Source organism: Cervus canadensis, chromosome 4 (assembly GCF_019320065.1).
Source record: "Cervus canadensis isolate Bull #8, Minnesota chromosome 4, ASM1932006v1, whole genome shotgun sequence".
Lineage (NCBI taxonomy): Eukaryota > Metazoa > Chordata > Mammalia > Artiodactyla > Cervidae > Cervus > Cervus canadensis.
In genome coordinates, this window is record NC_057389.1 from 73,140,306 (window position 1) to 73,163,974 (window position 23,669).

Sequence of the window (23,669 nt, forward strand, 5' to 3'; positions counted from 1 at the left end):
GGAAAGATTGAAGTCAGGAGGAGAAGGGGATGACGGAGGATGAGATGGCTGGATGGCATCCCTGGCTCAATGGACACAAGTTTGAGCAAACTCTGGGAGATGGTGAAGGACCAGGAAGCCTGGCATGCTGCAGTCCATGGGGTTGCAAAGAGTTGGACAAGACTGAGTGACTGAATAACAATTAGTTATTGTGGCTTCACATAATTGGGTAGGAAAGGCATCACACAGGACTGGACCAAGGGTTTTAGTAGCATCATGATATCCTCTTACTCTTACTCAAAATGAACTTTACTTTTCTCTCTTCATTCTCTTCTAAAACAGACATCATCTATGTTCAGGGATGATGGTCCTATCTTTCAAAAATGTAAGCATTCCCTGATAGTTGCAGAGAAGGATTCTGATTGACCCAGGGTCCATCCGTGAGTCAATTACCGTGGCCAGAGAACCTGAAATGAGGCAGTAGAGTTTAGTGGTTAAGAGCAAGTACTCTGATGAAATTTTGCAGATTTACGTACTCTCCTTTTAATGTACTCTCTGATTCTTGCCAGGTTCATAATCCCATTTTCATGGGAACTACCACTGCCTTTTTCCCAACTCAGTGTAGGGGCCTGAAGCCTAAGCATTGACCAGTGAGAGACAGCCCAGTTTGTGCTTGTTCATTTCTCTTCTCATCCCTCCCTATATAGCAGCTATTTCTACCTCCCTGGGTAGAAGAGGAGAAAAATAAGGATATACTCAGTTCACTTCTCCCTACATTTGTTATTATCTATGGGAATTCTGATGATTTGTTCTTAGCTTTCAAGCATTGCTTCTGGGAAACACAAGTAGAGCAATAATAAGCTTCAGCAGAACCTTCTACTTGTGTATTGGCTCTAACTGTTCCCGCTTTATCTGTTTCTTTCCTAACATGGTTGTTACTGACAAAATTCTGCTGGTAAAAATATATATATATTTTTATATACCCACAAATATACAAATGTGTATATTATTTATAGAGTGTTACTTAGATACTGGTAGACAGAGTGTGTGACTCAACTTCACTAGTCCATCTTTATGCAGAAGTAACCACAATTAAAGGAGCCACTCAAGTGACTCTCACCTAGACATAGTTTGCTTCAAGGGCATTTGTTATGTTGTCCTAGGCAGAAAAGAGGCTGGCAGTTTCTGTTGTTGGAAAATTTTGTGTTCTGCCTCACCAGTTATTCCATTAAATATATATATGAAAGAAAGCACGCACAGTCCCTGATAAGCTTTGTTTATAATCTAATTGGGTAGCCCCTCCCTGCTTCCTGCACACATCTTCTCTTTTCTTTGCTTTCTGAATATAAAAGTCTTTTGTAATTATCCCTTTCCATGGTTGAGAAACATTCCCAAATTTTCTGTTCATTAATCTAGCTCTCTCTTTCGTCTCACCGTTTTGGCTAGGGGCAAGTGCTAAGCTTTGATGATTTACCAAGTCATCTTTCCTCTTTTTTTTTTTAAAGACTTTTTTTTTAAGAGACATTTTAGGTTCACCACAAAATCAAGAGGAAGAAGCAGAGATTTCCCAGAAACTCCTGCCTTTGCACGTGAACAGACTCCTCATTATCAACACTCCTAACCAGAGCAGTACATTTGTTACAACTGATGGACCTACACTGACATATCATAGTCACTGAGTTCATGGTTTGGACAGATGAATGACATGTATCCACTTTGATAGTATCATATACAGTATTTTCAACCTCATTTTAAAAAGCCTCGCTGCTCCACCTAGTCATCTCCCACCACCAACCTCTGGCAATGACTGATCTCTTTACTGTCTCCATAATTTTCTTCTTTGAGACTGTCACAAAGGTGGAATCATACAGTATGTAGCCTTTTTAGGTTTACTTCTTTCACTTAATAACATGCATTTAAGGTTCCTCCGTGACTCCTCACGGTTTACCAGCTCGTCTCTTAGTAGCACTGAATGATACTCCATAGTCTATAAATAATAAACTATAGTTTATTTATTTATAGTCTATAAATAAACAAACTACCGTTTCTTTACCCATTAACTTACTGACAGACATAGTTTTTACTTGTAATCTTGGAAAGTGTAAATAAAGCTGTTACAAACATTTGTGTGCAAGTTTTTGTGTGGAGATAGTTTTCAACTCCTTTGGATAAATTCTGAGGGGCATGACTGCTGGATCACATGGTACGAGTATATTTAGTTTTGTAAGAAACTGCCTAAGTGTCTTCCAGTGTGACTGTATCATTTTGACTCTCATCAGCAATGAATGAGTGTTCCTGTTGCTCTCCATCCTCTCTGGCATTTAGTGTTGCCAATGTTCCAGATTTGGGCCATTCTAATAGATACATAGTAGTATCTCTTTGTTGTTTTGCATTCTCTCATGATATGGAGCATCTTTTTATATGCTTATCTGACATCTGTATATCTTCTTTGGGGATGTGTCTGTTAAGGTCTTTGGCCCATTTTTCAATCAGGCTGTTTGTTTTACTCTTGTTGAGTTTTAAGAGATCTTTGTGTCATTTGGGATAACAATCCTTTATCAGAAATATCTTTTGCAAATATTTTTTCCCAGTCTGTGATTTGCGGTCTTCTTATTCTCTTGGCAATGTCTTTCACAAACCAGAAGTGTTTTTACTTTACTGAAATTCAGCTTATTCACTATTTCTTTCATGGATCATGACTTTGGTATTATATCTTAGAAGTATGCATCAAACCAAAGGTCATCTAGGTTTCTTCTGTGCTATTTCCTAGGAGTTTTATAGTTTTGTGTTCCAATTTTGGGTCTTGGATCCATTTTGAACTAGATTTTGTTAAGGGTAGAAAGTCTGTGTCTACATCAAATTTTTTGCACATAGTTGTCCATTTTTTCCAGCACCATCTTTGCTCCATTGTATTGCCTTTGCTTCTTTGTCAAAAATCAGTTGAATATAGATCAGAGCCTGTTTCTGCATTCTCTATTCTGTTCCACAGATCTATTTGTCTGTTCTTTCCCCAAAATCACACTGTCTTGATTACTGGAGCTTTATAGTAAGTCTTGAAATCAGATAGCATCAGTCCTTCAACTTTGTTTTTCTCTTTCAATTTTGTTCTGGCTATTCTGAGTATTTTGCCTCCCATAAAAATTTAGAATCAACTTATCAATAACCACAGAATAACTTGCTGGGATTTTGATTAGAATAGTCCCTCTACTTCATTCTGTCCCAGAGTCAAATGCTTTCAAGTTGCTCCTGGCTAAACAAAACTGCTTGCTGCTGTCTTCCTCATGGCTTCTCCTTTCCCTTTCAAAATTACATCTTTTGACTTCTGCTTCCCTTCTAATGAAAACTCCAATAGATGTTAGAAGAGCCATGACCTGATGTACATGACTTACTGCTAGTTCCAAAACCTTCCTAGAAGTATTTTCTTTTCACCAAGTGAATATCTAAAACTGGAAGTGTATCAAGGAGTTTTCTAGTTGGACCTGTATATTTTGCCTTTCAACAAAAGCTGGCCTTTATAGTCTGGGTGTTGGGTCAAGGTAGGGAGGTAAGCTTTCCTTCCATCTTGAGGAAAGGGAGGAGAAAACTATTCAGGGAAGATGGTTCTTTCTACCAAAGGCTCACTGAAAACCCAAACTTAAAAAAGTCCTGTCTCTTCTCACCTTGTCAGCTAAGGAATAGCAGACCCTGACTGAACTCGCTCTGGGCTTCAGGGAGCTTTGGAGAACATTTAGAGGGCCTTTGTAGCCTAAGAGATCTGAGTTCAAATCTTTGGATGGCAGTATGACCTAAATCTAATATTACCCTGGGCAAGTTATTTGAGTTCAGGATTCTTCACTTGTAAAACAGAGATATTAACCCTTACACCCTTATCTATTGGGTGTCGACTATGGGATGGAAGCCCTTCTTGGTGGCTCCCATGGCACGGGTCCTAGGAGGAAAGAGATTTATATCAATGAGTTTAGGATGCTGGGAAAGATTGAAGGCAGGAGGAGAAGGGGATGACAGAGGATAGATGGTTGGATGGCATCACCGACTAGATGGCCATGAGTTTGGGCAAGCTCCGGGAGCTGGTGATGGACAGAGAAGCTGGTGTTCCGCAGTCCATGGGGTCACAGAGAGTCGGACACGACTGAGTGACTGAACTGATCTGAGGATAAGGATGGCAGAGAGGAGGGGAATGATGGGAATTTCAGTAAATAAGCTGGTGAGAAAGAGGCATGATTACTTCTCCATCTGAGCGACTTCCTATATGCTCCTTTCCTTCCCCCACAAGAATCTCAGAGTTGAGCCTGTTTGCTCTTCTTTACACTGTCACCACCACTCCTTAAGTCTGATAGAAGTCCTCCTGTTCTTTTAAGACTAGAACTGAAGAGAGCATAGACTTCTCTTTGGCCTGCCAGTCCTTGAAACCACAGTACTTTGGTTTTCTAAGAGATTCTGCTGCTAGCAATAAGGCAAAATATGCAGAATTTTATTTAAAGAAATACTTCCTTTTTCAGAACCATCCTTCCTCTTTTGTTTCTTAGAAATAAAGCTGGAGAAATAAAAAAAACTCAAGAAATTACAGGGGGGAAAAGGAGTGAAAGGAACTAAAGGGAAAAAATAAATAAATAAAGGTACACAGCCTTTGAGTATTCAAAGGACAGAATGAGAAAATTCAATTACAGTTCAGGAAATAATTCAATTCAAGAATTCCTCTGGACTTCTTGTTAGGAGGTGGATTTGGGGCCTCTGGGCAGAAGGGGAAAGAGAAGGGAGGATGAAAGGCAGACATACATAATTTACCTTCATCTCTTCCATTCTTCCATTTCCTTATCTAACTAATTTTGCAACAAGGTCAGAGTTACGCTCAAGTTGCATAAGAAGTTAGGACTGGATTTTGGATTGAATAGAGCTTTGTTAAGGGAGGTGAGCGACATTACTGGGTGATCTATGAAAGAGCAGCAGTTTGAAAGCAAAGAGCTTGCCTATGGACAATTCTCCAGGGTAGTTCTTTAGGGACTCTTTATAGGTATATACATATGTAAGTCAGATCCTGTCTATATTCATTCTTGTGTTCAACTATTAGTTGTATCTACTCTGTGCTATGATAAATACTGGGGACCCAGGGATACATTGTGTGTGCATGCTGCTCAGTTGTATCCAACTCTTCTGTGACCCCATGGACTGTAGCCCACCAGACTCTTCTGTCCATGGAATTTTCCAGGCAAGAATACTGGAGTGGGTTGCCATTTCCTTCACCAAGGGATTTAAAGATGCTTGTGTAATCATCAACACGAAATGCTTTACTAATTAAGCTGAGTTATCATTCAGTACAACAACCATTCCGCACAGCAAAAACTATTTCAGAGATGATGGAGCAGTAGAGGATCCTTCCTATACATTAGGGGTTGGCAAACTTTCTCTCTAAGAGCCCAAATAGTAAATATTTTGCTTGGCAGGATGTATGATCTCTGTTGAAACTATTCAACTCTGCAGTTGTAGTGTGAAAGCAGTCATAGACCATACCTCAATGCCTATGCATTGCTGTGTTCCAATAAAATTTTACTTATGAACATAGGAATTTCATATAATTTTATGCATCAAGAAATATATTTATTCTATGAATTTTTTCAACCATTAGAAAATGTAAAAAACATTCTCAGTTCAAGGACTGTATAAAACCAGACAGTAGGTCTTAGTTGTAGTGGAATAAATACAGTATAAGGATATACCTGTTTCATTGAAACAGTTCATCTGCTGTACATCAAAGATAGGGTGTTTAATGGGCAGGTTTTCTCTGAATAAGAGGCAAAGGAATACCCTCACTTTTTGTTAGTTGTAGCACTACAGTCCCATAGGTTTGGATACAGGCCAAGATGGCCTCAGAACATTTATGGCATTTCAGACATCACCAAAAAATTTGATTTGGACTGAGGTTTGACACTATATGGAACACTTCAGAAAAAATATGTCAAAAGGTTAGGTTTATTTAATAATAGTAATAATAATAATAGGGACTTCCCTGTGGGGGAAAGACTTAGCCTTCCACTGCAGTGCATGAGTTTGATCCCCTTTTGGGGAACTAAGAATCCTCATGGCCAAAATACCAAAACATCAAACAGTATTGTAACAAAATCAATAAAGGCTTTCAAATAGTCAAAAATCTAAAAAATATTAAGAATAACTAACATCTATTAAATTCTGCCTATGTGCTAAACACTGTGTTCATTTAATCTTCATGATAATCGTAAGAAGGTGTATTAATATCCCCACTTTACAGATAAGGAAAGTAAAGCACAGAGAGATTAAGTTACTCATCTAAATGAGTAACTACGGCAGAAGTCAAATTCCATCTATTTCTAGGATGAAGGAATTTAATAAAAACTAACAGATGTTTATCAGGAATAAAAATGCCAGGCAAAATATTGTTGATAAACAAGTTACTCTTGCTAATTTTACAGATGAGGAAAATGGTCTTAAAGTTAACGAGACATTTTCCATGGTCACACAGCAAATGAGAGATCAAGAGTAGATCTCAGATTTTCTAACTACTAGGTCCCTTACTTTCTTTCATTCTTTTAATCTTTTATTATGTACTTTTTAAAGTATGCCTTTTAAAACCAGATGATAGGCAGAATAGAGCGAGTAAACGTGCTAAACTTTGGGCTAGATACAGAATTTATATGAAACAGAAAAATCTTGATTTAAGATTTAAAATATAAAATTAACTGAAAGGCATTTTAAATAAAATCTGAATTAATAATTAAATAACCAAATGTTACACCTCAATAAAATAGTATTTTTTAAGACAATTTAAATTTTAAGTCCCTCATTTTTATGAGGACACTGGTATAAATAATGGAATTTATTTACATCAAATTTAAAAAAGGGAGATGGCTCTTTTAGACTTTTTAAAAAAATATTTTTTAACTATAGTTTATTTACAATGTTGCATTAGTTTCTGCCCTATGGCAAAGTGTATCAGTTATATAAATACATATATCTGCTTTTTAAAGATTTTTTTTCTTAAACTTACTTTTAAAGTAAACTTTTAAAATTGCAAAACAAAGTATATGTACATTGCAAAAAACTTAGGGAAAGCAAAAAAATAAATAAATAAAATTACCAGTACTCTTCTCATCCAACTACTAGTGTGAAGAGTTTTTTGTTTGTTTTTACCACCAGAAAAGGGTATAAAAATCAAAATTGGTTTCAGTTCAGTTCAGTTCAGTCGCTCAGTCGTGTCCAACTCTTTGCGACCCTCTGGACTGCAGCACGCCAGGCCTCCCTGTCCATCACCAACTCCTGGAGCTTACTCAAACTCATGTGCATGGACTCGGTGATGCCATCCAACCAACTCATCCTCTGTCGTCCCCTTCTCCTCCCGCCTTCAATCTTTCCCAGCATCAGGGTCTTTTCCAATGAGTCAGTTCTTCGCATCAGGAGACCACCTTTTTTACTGGGAAGTTCTTATTTACATTCACTCTTTTACCCTTTACTGAACACCTAGATCGTACAGTGCTCTCTGCACTAGACACTGGGATACACGACAGCTTGTCTCTTAAGAGGCTTACGGTACAGGGGCGGAGACAAAAACTGATGTTTATCAAAACAAAACGTGTCAAAACACAATGAGTTGAATCTCACAGTTGGGATTATGACACTAATCACTTTGGAATTCTTAAGATTTTTCCGAAACACCAGCTCAACGCAGGGCGAGTGCAGTATTACTATTACCACAACTTAAAAACGAATGTTAAGTTGAACTTTGGTGAAAACACCTCATTTTAGCACTTGTCAAGTGTTTATTTTCCTTTTTAGCCAACTGGAAACGCGCGTCCGGCCGGAGTTACTACAGCGCGGGTCAGAGAAGCCGCAGGGTTCCCATTCACTAGTATTCGCGGGCCGCCCACAAGAGCGGTGTTTGTTGGGACTTGTAGTCTCTACCAGGACCGAGGACACCGCAAGTGTATTTATAATGCACTTCTCCCTTTTAAGCTTTCTGGTCCAACAGTCAGAATAAACCCTAACCTACAGCATAATTTGACAGCCCTTAACCTTATCCAAGGATCTTTATGTTTTTACTAGGCTCCTGACGTTGAACATTCAAACGCACAGCGTCCCTCGCAAGCCTTTAAGACATTGGTCTATCCTCAGCAGTGGGTGGAGCCTTAGGTGGGCTAGAGCTCGCGATTGGCCAACATCTCCCTCGAAGAGGCGTTTTCCTCTTGCTATTCTGTCAGCGGTGGTAAAAAAGTGAATCCTTTACCGCAGTATTCCTTTTCGCCCCGAGAATCTCGCGATATTTCGGCCAAAGGGACCTAGCGACGCGTAGGGAGTCGCCGAGGCCATTGGGGGTGGCGGGCACCGGAGCCTGCAAGGGCCAGGTCAGGTGGGGAGGGCGATCGTGTGCTGCCTGCGACACTTGGGCTCGGTCCTGGCCAGCCACCCAGACCTCAGGGAAGTGTTGCGGACGGCGTGGCCCTCCTGGCCGGTGAGTCGGCCAGGGGTCGCGGCCGCTGGGTCGACCCAGAGCTTCACCTGGGCCCGCGTGGACTGTGACAGGTGCGCGGCCGAGCGCGGCGCTCCGCCCGCTCGCTGGCCCGCCCCCTCCGGGCCTCACAGGCCGGGGCTCGGGATGAGCTGCGGGCCGCAGCTGAGCGGCTCCGGCGTCTGGCGCCTGTCGCTGCAGAACGGCCGCCGCCCGTGAAGGAAGGAGGGAGGGAAGCGACCGCTGACCCCGGGCATGAGCCGGACACGACGTCAGTTGCTGGACTGAGGCGCAGACATGAACCTGCACCAGGTGCTGACCGGGGCCGTGAATCCCGGCGATCACTGCTTCTCGGTGGGCAGCGTCGGCGACCAGCGCTTCACGGTGAGTTTGGGAAGCTCCCTCGCCGCCCGTGGCGAGTCCGCGCCCCTGAGTCAGCCGGTCTCGGCCCGGAGCAGCGGGCGGAGGCCCTGAAAACCTCGTCGCCCTTGCGGGGGTCGCCCACGTTCCAGGGGGAGGTCCCGACTTTTTAGGGTCGGCAGACCGGGCCTTTGAGGACGGAGGCGGCAACAGCACTTTGATCATTGAGCTACTTGATGTTTATCGAGACAACACTCGGAAGCTAGAATGTTTTGTAGGATTTTTTCAAGTTTTAATCTGACATCTTTTGGTTGGGGTGGTTTAACAATGTCGTTCCTGTGTAATATGTGTGTGTGGGGGGTGGTTTATTGCCCACGTCCATAGGCTCTTAATTGTCAAGTTTAGGAATAGCTGGGATTAGTTTCATTTCTTCCTCTGAGTTAAGGTCAAGTTTTTGTAGTTAAAAAGAGTGGGTGTCTTAAAAAAAAAAAAGTTAAAACAGTTACTAATTGTTTGCTGTCAACAACTAGCGCGTAGTAAAAATATAGTGAAAACAGTGCTTTTCATTTAGTTTTCTTTAAGTTCACTGGGAATAACTTTGGAAAGAGAAAACTATTTTTGTTAATGGTTCACTCCTGCCATCCTTGCACTCCGTATTTAAGAGTGTAGTAGTCCTGGGAGACTTTTATTTATTTTAGATTGTTCATATTAATTACCAAGTTACATTACTGTTTTCCAGTAAAACTCCTCTTTCATTTGTAGTAGTAGTTCCATGTTAAAGTTTAAATGGAAGTGTCGTGTTTTTCATTTGTCTTCCCCAGATAGTGAAAGGAGGGCCCCAAACTTTTGCATCTTAGCAGAATATTGACATTTTCTTCCTTAACTGTAATTTTTAAGAGAATTTTCTGTAGTTATAATGATTTCAAGCTTTAGGTCAGTATTGCACATAATAGTCCATATCTAAATATACTTATCGGGTTCATGATTTTTGCTACAACTTGAATAGTTATTAAGCTATCTCTTAATAGTTGTGGTTAAGTTACTTAATTTTGCATGTATCAGTGAAGCAAACTAAACAGCTTAATAGATACCCCAGGTTTTCTTTTTATCCACTATTGACTATTTTTTGTCATATTTGTCAGTCAATAAATAATAGAAAAGAACCCAGTAATCATTATTTAATATGTAGTCATTTAGTATCTGAATTTTGCTTTTAGTGCCAACCAAGTACTTTGCTTTTGAATAGTTTGTTCCTTCCCTGTAGAGTGACTCATATATGCCTTAAATTGCACTTGACACTAGGAGTTTTAGAGATTCTAATTCTAAATGTTAACCTTGCTTCAGTGTTCAAAGAGGAGAGTGAACTCTGAGGGTGGTAGAGGGCCACCGGAGTCTCCCAGCAGTTGAACATTGCTTTCTGCTGTTGCTGTTCAGAAAATGAAGATCATCCTAAGGAAATTTTTCTAATGGGAGATTTTTGGATGGTAACATTTCATTCTCAGACATCTCCTAAAGTTATATGAATGCTCCTCTAATGTAAATTATAACAACTTTATCTGAGAAGGCATTCAGAATCTATTAGTATGTAAGCAGTGGTGTGAACTTCAAAGTATATACAGTATGCTGACTTATTTATGCACCTAGATGGCCAAAGTGTTTATAAAATTTTGGTGAATGCTTCTGTTATTTTAAAGGAGAGGTGAGTTAATGTGTCCAAGATAAGAACATCCTATGCCATCATGTAGCTTGCTGCTCAGGTTTACTGAATTTTAAAATGTGTTTCCATAGATCAAGCTTTAATCACCTCCCACCAAGCCTCCTGTAGATTTCTCTCAGATCTCAGGAATCAGTGCAGTAAATAAGGTGAAAATAAACATTTTGTTGTTGTTATTTAGTATGAAGAGATCCCAGGTTTCTCTAATTCTGACGGTAGTTTATTAACAACCATCTTTCTTCCTTTGCAGCTAATCTACCCTGACTCTTCAACATTAAATTAATTCGTTATAAACTAGATTTCTTGCCCTCAGTCTTTTGGTTACTATATTCATCTTAATTTAATCTCTCTTGAAATTATCCTCTTTTCTAAAAAGTAGAACCTCTTGTTTACTCCTTGAATTTTGTTTTTAACCTCTTGATTTTGGCTTTTTTTTTCCCATAGAGAGCAAACATTAATGGTAGATGGTATGTGCAGACTAAAAATCTTTCCCTAAATTCCAGTTTTACTTCACCTAGAGACATGAAATCTTCCTCTTACAGGCCCACTTGAAGAATTATTTTGTTTCTCCTGTTAAATTATACCTTCTCTAAAGACAGATTTAATGTTTGTAATTCCTCTCTTTGCATGTTTGCAGATAACTTATTTGTTCTTATTTTAAAAGATTACAAGAGATGAGATCCTGTTTTCTGAATATAGCCTGACAGGCTTTAAATTAAAATGAGTGCCATTTCTCATGGATTCTAGATTTTAAAATATGACATTTCTAATATAGTTAGTATATATGAGACACTTTTTTTTGCTACTTAAACTGGCATCCAACTATTTTGACTTTTCTGTTAATAGGAAAACTTCTAGTAGGCAGTGACCGTGTCTGTTACACTTCAAAGCACTTTATTTGCACTTTCATTTTATTAGTAACCTATTTTGCCCTGTGTATGTCTTCCAAAGTTTCATTGTGAGTGCCTACAACAGTGATTGGAGTACTGGTGTCACCTAATACTAGCATCATAATCTGAATTTGATTTCCAACCTAGTCCTTACAGTTAGTGATATATCCATGGGGAAATTCTTTTACATTCTTTGAGTTTCTTTTTCTTCTTATCTGTAAAATGAGGCTAAGGAAAGCGTATTCATAGGATTGTTACATGAAAAACTGTTAAGTTCATTGCTTGGTACCTGTAAAACTCTTAAAAATGTCAGTTATTATAAAGGCTAAACTCATAGTGCCTAGATTAAAAACTAATTAAATCAATGAATAATAATAAAGTCTTACTGCTATGTAATTAAAAATTTCAGTTTTAAGAAGTATTTTTAATCATTTAGATTTGAGTTCAAATAAAATACCTCAATTAAAGTTAAAAAGTTTTTTTTCAATATCAGTTATGCATTTTACCCTGAATATCAGAGGAACAAGCAGGAGAAATTTCGGGTATATTAGCAAAAATTCTTTAATTTTTCTTTATTTACATGAATTTTTCCTTCATTCCTTTTTCCTTGTTAATTTCCTACAGTCTTTAGAGTAAAAGTATATGAGCACCTGGCCGTAATCTGTTGACGACTTTTGTTTTTATAAAAAAAAAAATTTGTTTTTCATAGTTAAAAACAGGCATAGTTAGATCTGGTTTTCTAATATTTCTGTGCATGTTAGTGATATGTGCTTTAGCATATAATAGATTTTCTGTACTTAGTGTTGAAATTGTGTTTTTACTGAAATGGAAAGGGAGGTAATTTTCAAGAGACAGATTGTGTTAATATTTAGGACTTCTGTCTCTAGTTTGTAAATTAAATACTTGGCTATATGAGGAATAGCAAACAAATAATAGCTCCAGGCTGTCTTTTGTGTTGGACAACTCAGTGTTCCCAACCAAAGGGACCCAGATTAGAAGTCAAAGGACTGCAGCTATCTGGATGTTGGTAGAGAAATGCAGGCTGAATTAGCATTCTCCTTCGACTTTCTGTAATAGTAAGCATCCTTTAGTTTACATTTTTGTTTTGTTCACTGTAGGGAAGCCTTTATAGAAAGTTCTTTTTTTGGAGAAGCACGTGAATGGAGAGAATACAGGAGGGGAAAGTTTGATAATGTATGTATCTGGAGAGAGAATGATTTTTGTGGTGCTCATAGGCCATTATGGATACAAATTAGACTTTAAATATTTGGTTTATTTTAAAATATTTTATTTTAAATAGTATTAAGGTACCTTTAAAATTATTGAAGATATATGAATTCTTAATGTTGTGTTTTAATAAATGAGAATAATATTAATTACAATATGCCAAAAATAAGTCATTTAACCAGGAAGTATACCCGGAAGAAATTCTTCGGGATATTTACCTGGTATGGTTGGTTAAAATAAAACAGTGAAGACAGGAAATCCAACTGTTAAGAGAAATCACAGGATTTCCATATTAGAATGCTGACTGTTGCAACCTTGGGTAATTTTTAAAATTTAGAATATTCGAGACAGTTGTCTGCCAAATTTAAAGTTAAAAATCATGTTTGAAAAAAAAAAAAAAATCATGTTTGTTGTATGCTAAATAGCATGCACATGAACTCAGTTTTTTCTTTGCACCTTGTTTAGCCTCAGTTAGTAATCGTAATATTACATGTGCCTAATAAAAGGATTTTCATTTGTCAATTTAATTTTCATTGCTTAGTAATAGGTTATTCTGATTACGGATCTGTTGACAGAAGCAGCTAGTGTATCAATTGTAATATATGCATATTACTTTTGAAACTTGGGTAGCATGGCAATTTATTTGATAAACTAGTTCTGTTCTTTTAATTAGTGTTTTAATAATAATAGGGCACCTTGAAATGAATTTTTCAGAACCATTTATTTTGTAAAAAATCTATGAAACTCTTTAGAATTTGGTTTTAAATATTATGTATAGTATATTTACAACCAGGTAGGTTAGTAGAGATGGGTTATTTTAAAATCATACATATCCAAGTTTGTTTATTTTTTCTTTATTCTGTTAATGTGTGAATTATTAATACATTAAGTTTTTTAAATTGAAGTATAGTTGATTTACAATGTTGTGTAACTTTCAGGCTTACAGTGAAGTGGTCTGGATTTATATATGTGTATATATATGATCGTTTTTCCAGTATAGGCTATTAGAAGACATTGAATATTGTTCCCTGTATTATCCAGTAAATCCTTGTTGCTTTTCTGTTTTATGTTTAGTCGTTCATGTCTGTTAATCCCATCCTCCTATTTATCATTTGTCCCCTTCCCTTTTCCTTTTGGTGACTCTAAGTTTGTTTTCTTCATCTGTGAGTCTGTTTCTATTTTGTATATAGATTCATTTGTATAGTTTTTTAAATTCCACATATAAATACTATCATACAATATTTGTCTTTTTTTCTCCCTGACTTCAGTTAGTGTGATATTCTCTAGATCCATTCATGTCGCTACAAATGACAATATTTTATTCTTTTTATGATAAATATTCCATTATATATATGTATCATGTCTTCTTTATACATTTATCTGTTGATGGACACTTAGGTTGCTTCCATGTCTTGGCTGTTGTAAATAATGCTGCTATGAACTTATTAAGTTTGTTTTCCCAGTTTGGTTTGGTGTACTGACATGCTTATTAACTTGTCATGTTGTAAAAACTCTAGTGATTGAATTAATTTTAATAATCTATTTAAAATATCCATAAGAAGATGCATCTATTTCAAGTGATTTTTGCATGATACCCAGTTTGGATTATCTGTATAGGTTCACCTCTCTCTCTTTATTTTCCGCTAAGCCTTATTGAGATACAGTTGGCATTAACATTGTATAAAGTATACAATGTTATGATTTGATACACATACATATTATGAAATATTTACCACAGTGAGATTAGTTAACATATCCTTTACCTCACATAATTACCACTTTGTTGTTAGGACAAAAACATTAAAGCTTTATTCTAATAGTAACTTTCAACTGTACAATGTAGTATTGTTAGCCATAGTCACCCTGCTATACATTAGATTCCTGGAACTTACTCATCTTATTACTGAAAGTTTGTATCCTTTGACCAGCATCTCCCATTTTCCCACCCACAGCCGTGGCAACCACCATTCAATTCTATTAGTAAAATATTTCTATTAGTAAAAATGTTTTAGATTCCACATGTAAGTGGAATATATATGTACAGTATTTGTCTTTCTCTGACTTAGCATAATGCCTTCAAGGTTGTCACAAGTGGCAGGGTTTTTTTTGTGTGACTGAATAATATTCTTTTGTTTCTGTGTATGTGTATAAAATATATTTTTTAAAATCCATTCATTCACTGATGGACACTTAGGCTGTTTCCATATCTTGGCTTTTATGAACAATACTGAAATGAATATGGGAGTGCAGATATCTCTTAGAGTGATTTCATCATCTTTGGACATAATCCTAGAAGTTGAGTTGGTGGAACATATGGTAGTTTTGCTTTTAATTTTTTCAGGACCCTTCCCTAGTGTTTTTGTTTGCTGTTTGTTTTTGTTTCTTTTGCCTGTGCTGTGTCTTCATTGCTGTGGGTGGGCTTTATCTACTTGCAGCAAGTGGGGACCACTCTCTAGTTGCAGTGTATGTGCTTCTCATTGCAGTGGCGTCTCTTATGGTGGACATGGGCTCTAGGGTGCATGGGCTTCAGTAGTTGCAACACGCAGTCTCAATAGTTGTGGCATTTGGACTCTAGAGTGTGGGCTTCAGTAGTTGTGGCCCACGGGCTCAGTAGTTTTGGCCCACAGGCTTAGTTGCCTTGCCACATGTGGAATCGTGTGGACCAGGGAATCGAACCTGTGTTCCTGCATTGGCAGGCAGATTCTTAACCACTGGACCGCCAAGGAAGTCCTCTTCCATATTGTTTTTCACAGTGGCTATGCCAGTTTACATTCTCACCTAGAGTACACAAGGATTCCTTTTCTTCACATTTTTACCAACACTTATCTTTTATCTTTTTGATGATAGCATCCTAATGGGTGTGAAGTGATATCTCATCCAGTTTTAATTGGCATTTCCCTGATGATGAGTGATATTGAACATCTTTTCATGTACCTATTGGCCAGCAGTACATCTTCTTTGGAAAAATGTGTGTTTGAGTCCCCTGCCCATTTTTAATTGGATTGTTTTTGCTATTGAATTATGAGTTCTTTATATATTTTAGATAGTAACTTTTTATCAGATAAGGTTTGCAAATACTTTCTCCCATTTTGAAGGTTACTTTTCATTTTGTTGATGGTTTCTTTTGCTATGCAGAAGCTTTGCAGTTTAGTGTAGTCTTATTTATTACTGCTTTTGTTGCTTATGCTTTTGGTGTTCAGTTAATCATCACTGATTGTCAAGGGCCTTTCCCCCCTATGTTTTCTTCTAGGAATTTTGTTGTTTCCAGTTTTATTTTTCAGGTTTAACTTTTTGATTCATTTTTGAGTTTATTTTTGTGTGCGATGTAAGACACAGGTTCAATTTCGTTCTTTTGCACAGGGATGTCCAGTTTTCCCAGTGTCAACTTATTGAAAAAACTATCTTTTCTCTATTGTATATTCTTGGCACCTTTGTCAACAATTAGTTGACCATATATGTGTAGATTATGTCTGGGCTTGTGATTTTGTTTCTTAGGTCTCTATGTCTGGTTTTATGCTGATACCATGTTGTTTGGATTATTATAGTTTTGTGATATAGTTTGAAATCAGGAAATATGATTCCAGCTTAGTTATTCCTTAAGATTGCTTTGGCTATTTGGGGTCTTTTGTGGTTCCATGTGAATTTTAGGATTTTTTTTCCCCATGTGAAAAATGCTACTGGAATTTTGATAGAGATTACATTGAATCTATAAATGGTTTTGTGTAATATGGACATTGTAACAATATTAACTCTTCTAGTTTGAGAACAAAAGACGTCTTTTCATTTATTTGTGTCATCTTCAGTTTCTTTAATCTATGTCTTGATAGTTTTCAGTGTGCAAGACTTTTCACCTGGTTAAAATTATTCTGAAGTATTTTATTCTTTTTGATGCTGTTGTCGATTGGATTGTTTCCTTAATTTCTTTTTTGAATAGTCTATTGTTAGTGTACAGAAATGCAGTTTTTTTTTAATGTTGATTTTGTATTCTGCAACTTTGCTGACTTTGTTTATTAGCTCTAAAAGTTTTTTGGTAGAGACTTCAGGGTTTCTATATGTAGTATCTTGTATTCTGAAAACAGACAATATTATATCTTCCTTTCTGATTCAAATGCATTTTCTATCTGTTTCTTGCCTGATTACTCTGGCTGGGACTTCCAATATTATGTTGAATAGAATTGGTAAAAGTGTGAGCATCCTTGTCTTGTTCCTGATCTTAGAGAAAAGCTTTTAGCTTTTTACCATCAACTGTGTTAGCTGTGAGCTTGTCATATATGGCTTTTATGGAACCATCCTGCATCTCAGAGATGAATACCACTTGATTATGGTGTATGATCTTTTTAGTGTGCTATTGAAATCAATCTTTTAGTATTTTGTTGAAGATTTTTGCATCTGTATTCGTCAGAGAAATTGGCCTCTAGTTTTCTTGTAGTGTCTTTGTATAGCTTTGGTATATATAAAACTTTGGTGCCAAAGTTTTTTCCTTCTCACTCTCTAAGGCTGAAAATATATTAGTCAAATTCTGTGTTCATAAATTACTTAGCTCTTCCCTGCCTTCTTTCTTTCAGTGTAGATGTAGTATTTGTTTGTAATTTAGTTAGTTCATTTGTTTCCCCCCCATTCTGATTGATTTATTTATGATGTTAATAAGTTTCAGAAATCATAACTAGCATCCATTGGTAGATGAATGAATAAAGAAGATGTGTAGGGGTGTGTGTGTATACATGTATATATATACATCTTCTTTATTCATTCATCTACCAATGGATGCTGGTTATGATTTTTGAAATTATTAAATTTCATGTATACATATGTACATGTATATACACACATACACATAGGCATTCATTTTCATCCATGTATGTGTACACACAATGCATATACACACACAATGGAATATTAATCATAAAAAAGAGTGAAATCTCGCCATTTGTGACAAAATATGTGGATCTAGAGAGTATTATGCTAAGTGAAGTAAGTCAGGCAAAGACAAGTCAGCCCTTTTCTACTTGTTTTTTTGATTTTTCACTTAATACTATCCCCTAGAAATCACTCCAAGTCAGTTCATAGGTTTCTTCCTCATTCTTTTTATATCTGTATGATACTCCATTGTGCCTATGTACTATAGTTTATTCAACCAGTATTCTGTGCACAGCAGAATTTTTAAGGAGATATTTACATACTCTTGAAAATGATTGAGAAACAGAACAAAATGAAAATATAGTTTGAATCTTTAATGCATTTTATGTTTAATTAATTACATTATCAAATAAACTATAAAAATTAAAATTCTATAGTCAAGAAAATCAGGAGGTTTTTTTTTTATTATTATAAAGCCCCAAGGATAATAGTCAACTCATGAAGTGTGGACTGCAATTGGTTATATTCTTTTTTTGTTGTTTTTGTTTTTTCCATTTACCAGTTTATTGCCATCCACTAGTTGTAACCCTGAAAGAAGAAAGGGCAGACTGAATAAGAGAGATATTCTAGAGAAGATCAATGACATTTATTTGACTTAAAAGTTTACCAAAATTGGGCTTCCCTGGTGGCTCAAATGATAAAGCGTCTGCCTGTAATGCAGGAGTCCTGGGTTCGATCCCTGGGTCGGGAAGATCCCCTGGAGAAGGAAATGGCAACTCATTCTAATACTCTTGCCTGGAAAATTCCGTGGATGGAGGAGCCTGGTAGGCTGCATTCCATGGGGTCGCAAAGAGTTGGACATGACTGAGCAACTTCACTGGTTCACTGGTTCCCAAAATTAGGAATAGATAGCTTTGCATCTTCTAGTACTGTCACTAAGGAAAAATTAACTGACAGGCAGTGATAATATAATACAGTAGGAAAAAAGCAAGGGTAATCCAGGACTGGATAAGTCTTTGAATGATCACGGTTTATTTGTATTATGAGTTGGCATCTTTCTGTTGGGTAGGTGTCTATTTCTGAGATAACTTTGCAATTATCAAGTCTGAAGATGTTCAATACTTGTATTAAACATTAATTAAGCAGTAATTTTGTGAGGTACTTCAGGATTAATGTAGACTTGATTCAGGAAAATTTAGTCATGATTGACAAAAATAGGTGCAACACAATATCTAAAAGTAGATAATTGCAGTACATGAAAAGAAGGCAGAGGTTATGAACACATTAAAATTTATATACATATATATATGTGTGTTTGTGTATATATATATATATGTATGTATATATCCTGTCTAATGGAAATTGAAAAAAATTTGTGTTGTGAGGAGGCAATCTAAATTGTAAACACTCTGCATTTAATATAATACTTTGGTAAACAGTGACAGTATTTTGTCAAAATTTAAAATTCAGGAGAAAATCAGTTGCTAAAATATTAAGGCATTTTAGAGGATCATTAATGAAAAGTTTTCTTAAATTGCTTTTTGGAATTTATTCTTGAGGATAATCTTGTGACAGGCCTTGTGATCCTGTTGTGGGTATTTACACAGAGGTGAGCAGACCATCATGAGATTTTTTGTTTGTTTTCTGAGCCACTTTTTTCCTCTGTGTGACACTAGTAGAACCGCACTTGATTCCTCCTAATTCTTTTTAGGAAAATCCCAGGCAAGCATGCTTAACTAGGAAGTTCCTGTGCTACCACTGAAAGAGCACTAGATCAGAAGTCAAAAATCAAGCCCACTCTGGAAGCTGTCAGTCAATTTAGGCCTGAGTTTTTTGATACTGTGAGCAGATTTATTTGTATGTTCTCTCAAATCCCTTTTCTAAATATTTTTTTATAGCTTTATACAGAACCATTTTGGCCTTGGTAGGATTTATGGTCATAAAGTACATCTATTAAGTATAATATTTTTTGCATTAAGTAAAGTGTATGTGTATGTGCAAAAGAGATGGAAAAGTAGAGAATTACTGAGATTTTCAGAATTTACCAGGATGGAAAAGAGTTTGTGATGGATATTTTATTTTCAGAGTTAGGCTGTATATAAATTCTAGGATGACAGTCATGTACTCTTAGATGGAAGAAACTTCTGTGATCTAAGACCAGAGAACAAGATAAACTTGAACCCTGCCTTTTTGTCATGGACTTTCACTTGTAGTAATGGACATGGATAACAAGCAAGATATTTACAAATTGTGGTATATGCTATGAAGAAAAAGAACAGAAAGTCATTAGAGGAGAGGGAGCAAGAATAGGAGTATATTCAGGAACTGAGACCTGAATGTTGAAAAGACGTTAGACAAAGACCAGGCAGGTAGAAGGAAGGTAAACCACCCTGAGGTGGAAAAAGATTGATATGCCCAAGGAACAGAAAAAAGGGTAATATAGGGGCAGGAGCCATTTGAAGGGATGAAAGACTAGCTTGAGATGGGTTTGGGAAATTAGGATCATCATTTAGGGCATTGACATTGGTAAGAAATTGAGATTTTGTTCCAAGTTCATGAGGAAACTATTGAAGGGACTTAATATCAGGGAAAATTACTTGGTGTAATAAACATTTTTAAAAGATCACTTTTGTCTTCGTGTGGAAAGGAGTTATAGAGGGAAGCAAGAATGGAAGTGATCAGAATATAAGCAATCATGCAGGAGAGAGATTATGGTAGTTTAGGTAAGTTCAGTAGCATTCAATCAAGATGGAAGAAGTGAAAGGAATTGGTATTTATTTTGCAGATAGGACTGACTGATGGGTCTGTATATGGGAGGTAAGGGAAATATTCTCAAATAATAAAGATTTTTTAAAAAAGAATATTTAAAATTAGTCTGTTAAAACATAATATATAATACCAGTGTTTTATATGATAAAATATTTTGTTGACAATTTTATCATTTTTGTTTTATTTTGTTCTTTTATGTTTTGTTTTTAGGCTTATGCATCTGGATGTGACATTGTTATACTGGGAAGTGATTTTGAAAGACTGCAAATAATCCCAGGCGCTAAACATGGAAATATTCAAGTAGGATGTGTAGATTGTTCAATGCAACAAGGCAAGGTTTGTAATCTTGTGGTAATATGAGATTTGTTTTGAGTATGGTTTTTGTCAGTATAGTCTCTGAAGTATCATTTCCTTTTGAATTAGAGACTTACTGTGTTTCCAAGATAATGTAGCTACAGATTTCTTTGTCTCTCTAGATGTACCCTAGAGAACAAAATTCCTGACTTAAATGTATCTTGGAGACTGTCAGGAATTCTATTCTTGTATAATCTTGAATAGCATAATTTTCTCCTTGAGTTGCCAGATATAATATTTATTGCCTGTAGAGTAGATGTAAAGCTTACTTATTTCAAAATTTATTGGATTGAAGGAAAAGAATAACAATAAACTTCAGTCTATTTAGCAATAAATTCCTGAAAAGAAATTATTGTTAGAGTCCTACTTTGTCTTTAAAGAGGTAGTTATCTCCTTGTAACTTTGGGATAAACTTTGTAAAAAAATCAACATAAACACTATAATTTTTTAAGTTATTTATTCCAAGTCTATAAAAAAGTGAAAAATTTAATTAACTACTATTTACATATGAAAAGGAAAAAAATTACCTTGAAAGTGAAACAGCAGCAAAAACAAAAGAAATGGGTTTATGATTTTACATCAGGTTAAATAGGGTTTCTATATAGTACCAGAGTTGGGAGAGTTCTAACTTACAAACAGTATAGTATAGAGCTTAATATAGCACCTTATAGGCATAGTTGACCAAGCCTAGATACAGTTGTAGGTAGACTAGGCTGAACTTGGCAAATGTAATTTTTTTTGCTAGGTACTTAAAGTATATTGTTTGACTCTGTGATACTGTTAGAACATTTTGTGTGAGAAATCAAAATGGTCCCAACCTTATTTTTAATCTAATCATTCCTAGTAAACTTGCCATTCTGAAAAGTTATGTCTTCAGACCTAGCTTAAAGATATTCATGGTAAAGTCATTTCAACTCTTGTAGTCTTTGCCTGTTGTTTTGCACTGCTGTTTTTTGTTTTGTTACTCGTATACCCCTTCCTTTCAGTAGAGTTGCAGGTGTCTTATCTTTTTTTTGCTCATGTCTTTCATTCTTGCTATGATACAAAAATGATTTTTATTATGGAATGCCAAAAATCCCTGAAACTTTTTTCCTTTCTCTTCATTTTTGCTTGATCTCCTAGCTCTGTAGTTCTGTAATCTTAATTGTATGAAAGGTGACTTCTACCATCTAGATTCACATGAGGCTTGTTAATGTTGGAAATCTAATTTTAGTAATTTCCAATATGAATTATCTTTTTGGGATAAGCTGTACTATGGGCTTCCCTGGTGGCTAAGATGGTAAAGAATCTGCCTACAATGCAGGAGACCTGGGTTCAATCCCTGGATCAGGAAGATCTGCTGGAGAAGGGGATGGCCACCCACTCCAGTGTTCTTGCCTGGAGAATTCCACGGACAGAGGAGCTTGGTGGGTTACTATATTACATGAAATCCAGGTTAGAATGAAGAGGTCATTTGGTTGTATAATCATTCTGATAAAGGGTACATTTCCTTTGTTTTATAGATAGTATCAGTATAATCAAATGATTCCTTAAGATACCAAGATGAAAATTTATAGGTTTTGGTATTTGGGACTTATGTTTAACTTTTAGAAGGAAGTGCTTTGATACCATAGGCATCAATATTTTATCATTACTGTTTTTTATCTTTGTAGTACCACCAGATTAGTTTTCCTAAGAAAATTTATCTGCATTTGACTTGTTATCATTTGCTTTAAACTGTCCTTAGTTTCCCATTACTCTAGAAAAATTTAAGTTGTTCACCTTGGTTTGAGACTTTCTTTAACCCACTCACAGCTACCTTTTTGGTTTCATGTTCGTTATTCTCTTCTCTGGCTGGGCTGATGGTCAGTCACCTCCCAACATACTTTACTTCTTTTAATATTTACACTTGTATTCGTACTGTGCCGTTTCTGAAATTGCACTTGATCTTAGCCAAAAGGCCGAGAAGTGATGTTTCTGAAATTGAACACTCACTGTAGTTTGAAATCCTAGCCACACATAAAGGCACAAACTAAACACTCCTGGATGAACTCAGTGTAGACGATTTCTGTTTTCTCAGAACTCCTCAGAACACTTTAAAATATCCACTCCCACATGTATGTTATATCCTCATTTCTTACTCTTCTTCACTAGGTTATATGTTCTTATTTTTATTCCTGATCATTCATTCTGCCTGTATATCTGATTTCTGATGTTTTAATATTCTTCATTTGTGACTCACTCAGGCTGCAGTTGTAGCTGCTTAATAAAACAGAGCCAGCAAGGTTTATTTTTCATTGATTAAGGGGTAAATTTTAAAGATACTCAAATAAAATAGAATATTGAAAAAGTATACTTCTTGAAGAGTTAACAGAGGAATGGATCTAAGTTTTATCTCCAATAAGTTAAATATGCACTGACAGAATTGTGACCTTTTGAGGACGGATAACCTAAAAACTGATTTTAAGTCATCAAATTCCATAAGGAATACATCAATGCATTTTCTCATGTGAGGAAGGAAATTAACAGTGTTCTTTACCAGATGCTTCACAGATGTTATTTCAACCCTCAATTCTACTAGGAAGATGATATAATGCATATTGTAAATATAGATAGGGAAACAGAGGTTCAAAGAGATTACCTTGCTGGTATACAGTAAGTGAAACAGTAGGTGACAGTGCTGGGGGTTCTGACCCACATACGGTAACCCTCAAAACTGACTTTCTCAAGTATTGGTGAAAGAAATTTTGTGTTCAATATTTTGTAAGTTACACTATTCATTTCCTTTGCTCTTTTGATTCATAAGTAACAACGTATTTATAAGTTTTCTTTCTTTTTTCTTTTTAAAAGATTGCAGCATCCTATGGAAATGTTATTTCTGTTTTTGAACCAGTTAACCTACCGAAGCAAAAGAAAAATTTGGTCAGTAATTTATCTTTTTCTATTAGAAATGGAAATGTGTATTAAAAGATAACATTTTTAAGAGTACAAAATTAGAGTGTCACATAAATCATTATAAATTGTACACTGTAATTAAAGACAAGATGCTAAATGCTACTTCCTTCTT

At 36.1% G+C, this 23,669-nt stretch overlaps 1 protein-coding gene across 3 annotated transcripts in view; it reads left to right on the forward strand.

Annotated features, from left to right (window-relative positions):
- The first annotated feature begins 8,255 nt into the window (after positions 1-8,255).
- The window catches only part of DMXL1 (Dmx like 1), a 124,898-nt gene continuing 109,484 nt past the window's right edge, over positions 8,256-23,669 (forward strand). For 2 of the 3 annotated variants that reach the window (XM_043465862.1, XM_043465863.1), the window contains exons 1-3: positions 8,262-8,836; positions 20,480-20,605; positions 23,453-23,524. In XM_043465862.1, the coding sequence (XP_043321797.1) occupies positions 8,750-8,836; positions 20,480-20,605; positions 23,453-23,524 (285 nt within the window). In that variant the 5' untranslated portion in view covers positions 8,262-8,749. Of the gene's footprint in view, positions 8,837-20,479; positions 20,606-23,452; positions 23,525-23,669 lie in introns of all 3 variants that reach the window. The other variant, XM_043465864.1, reaches the window with a different exon arrangement.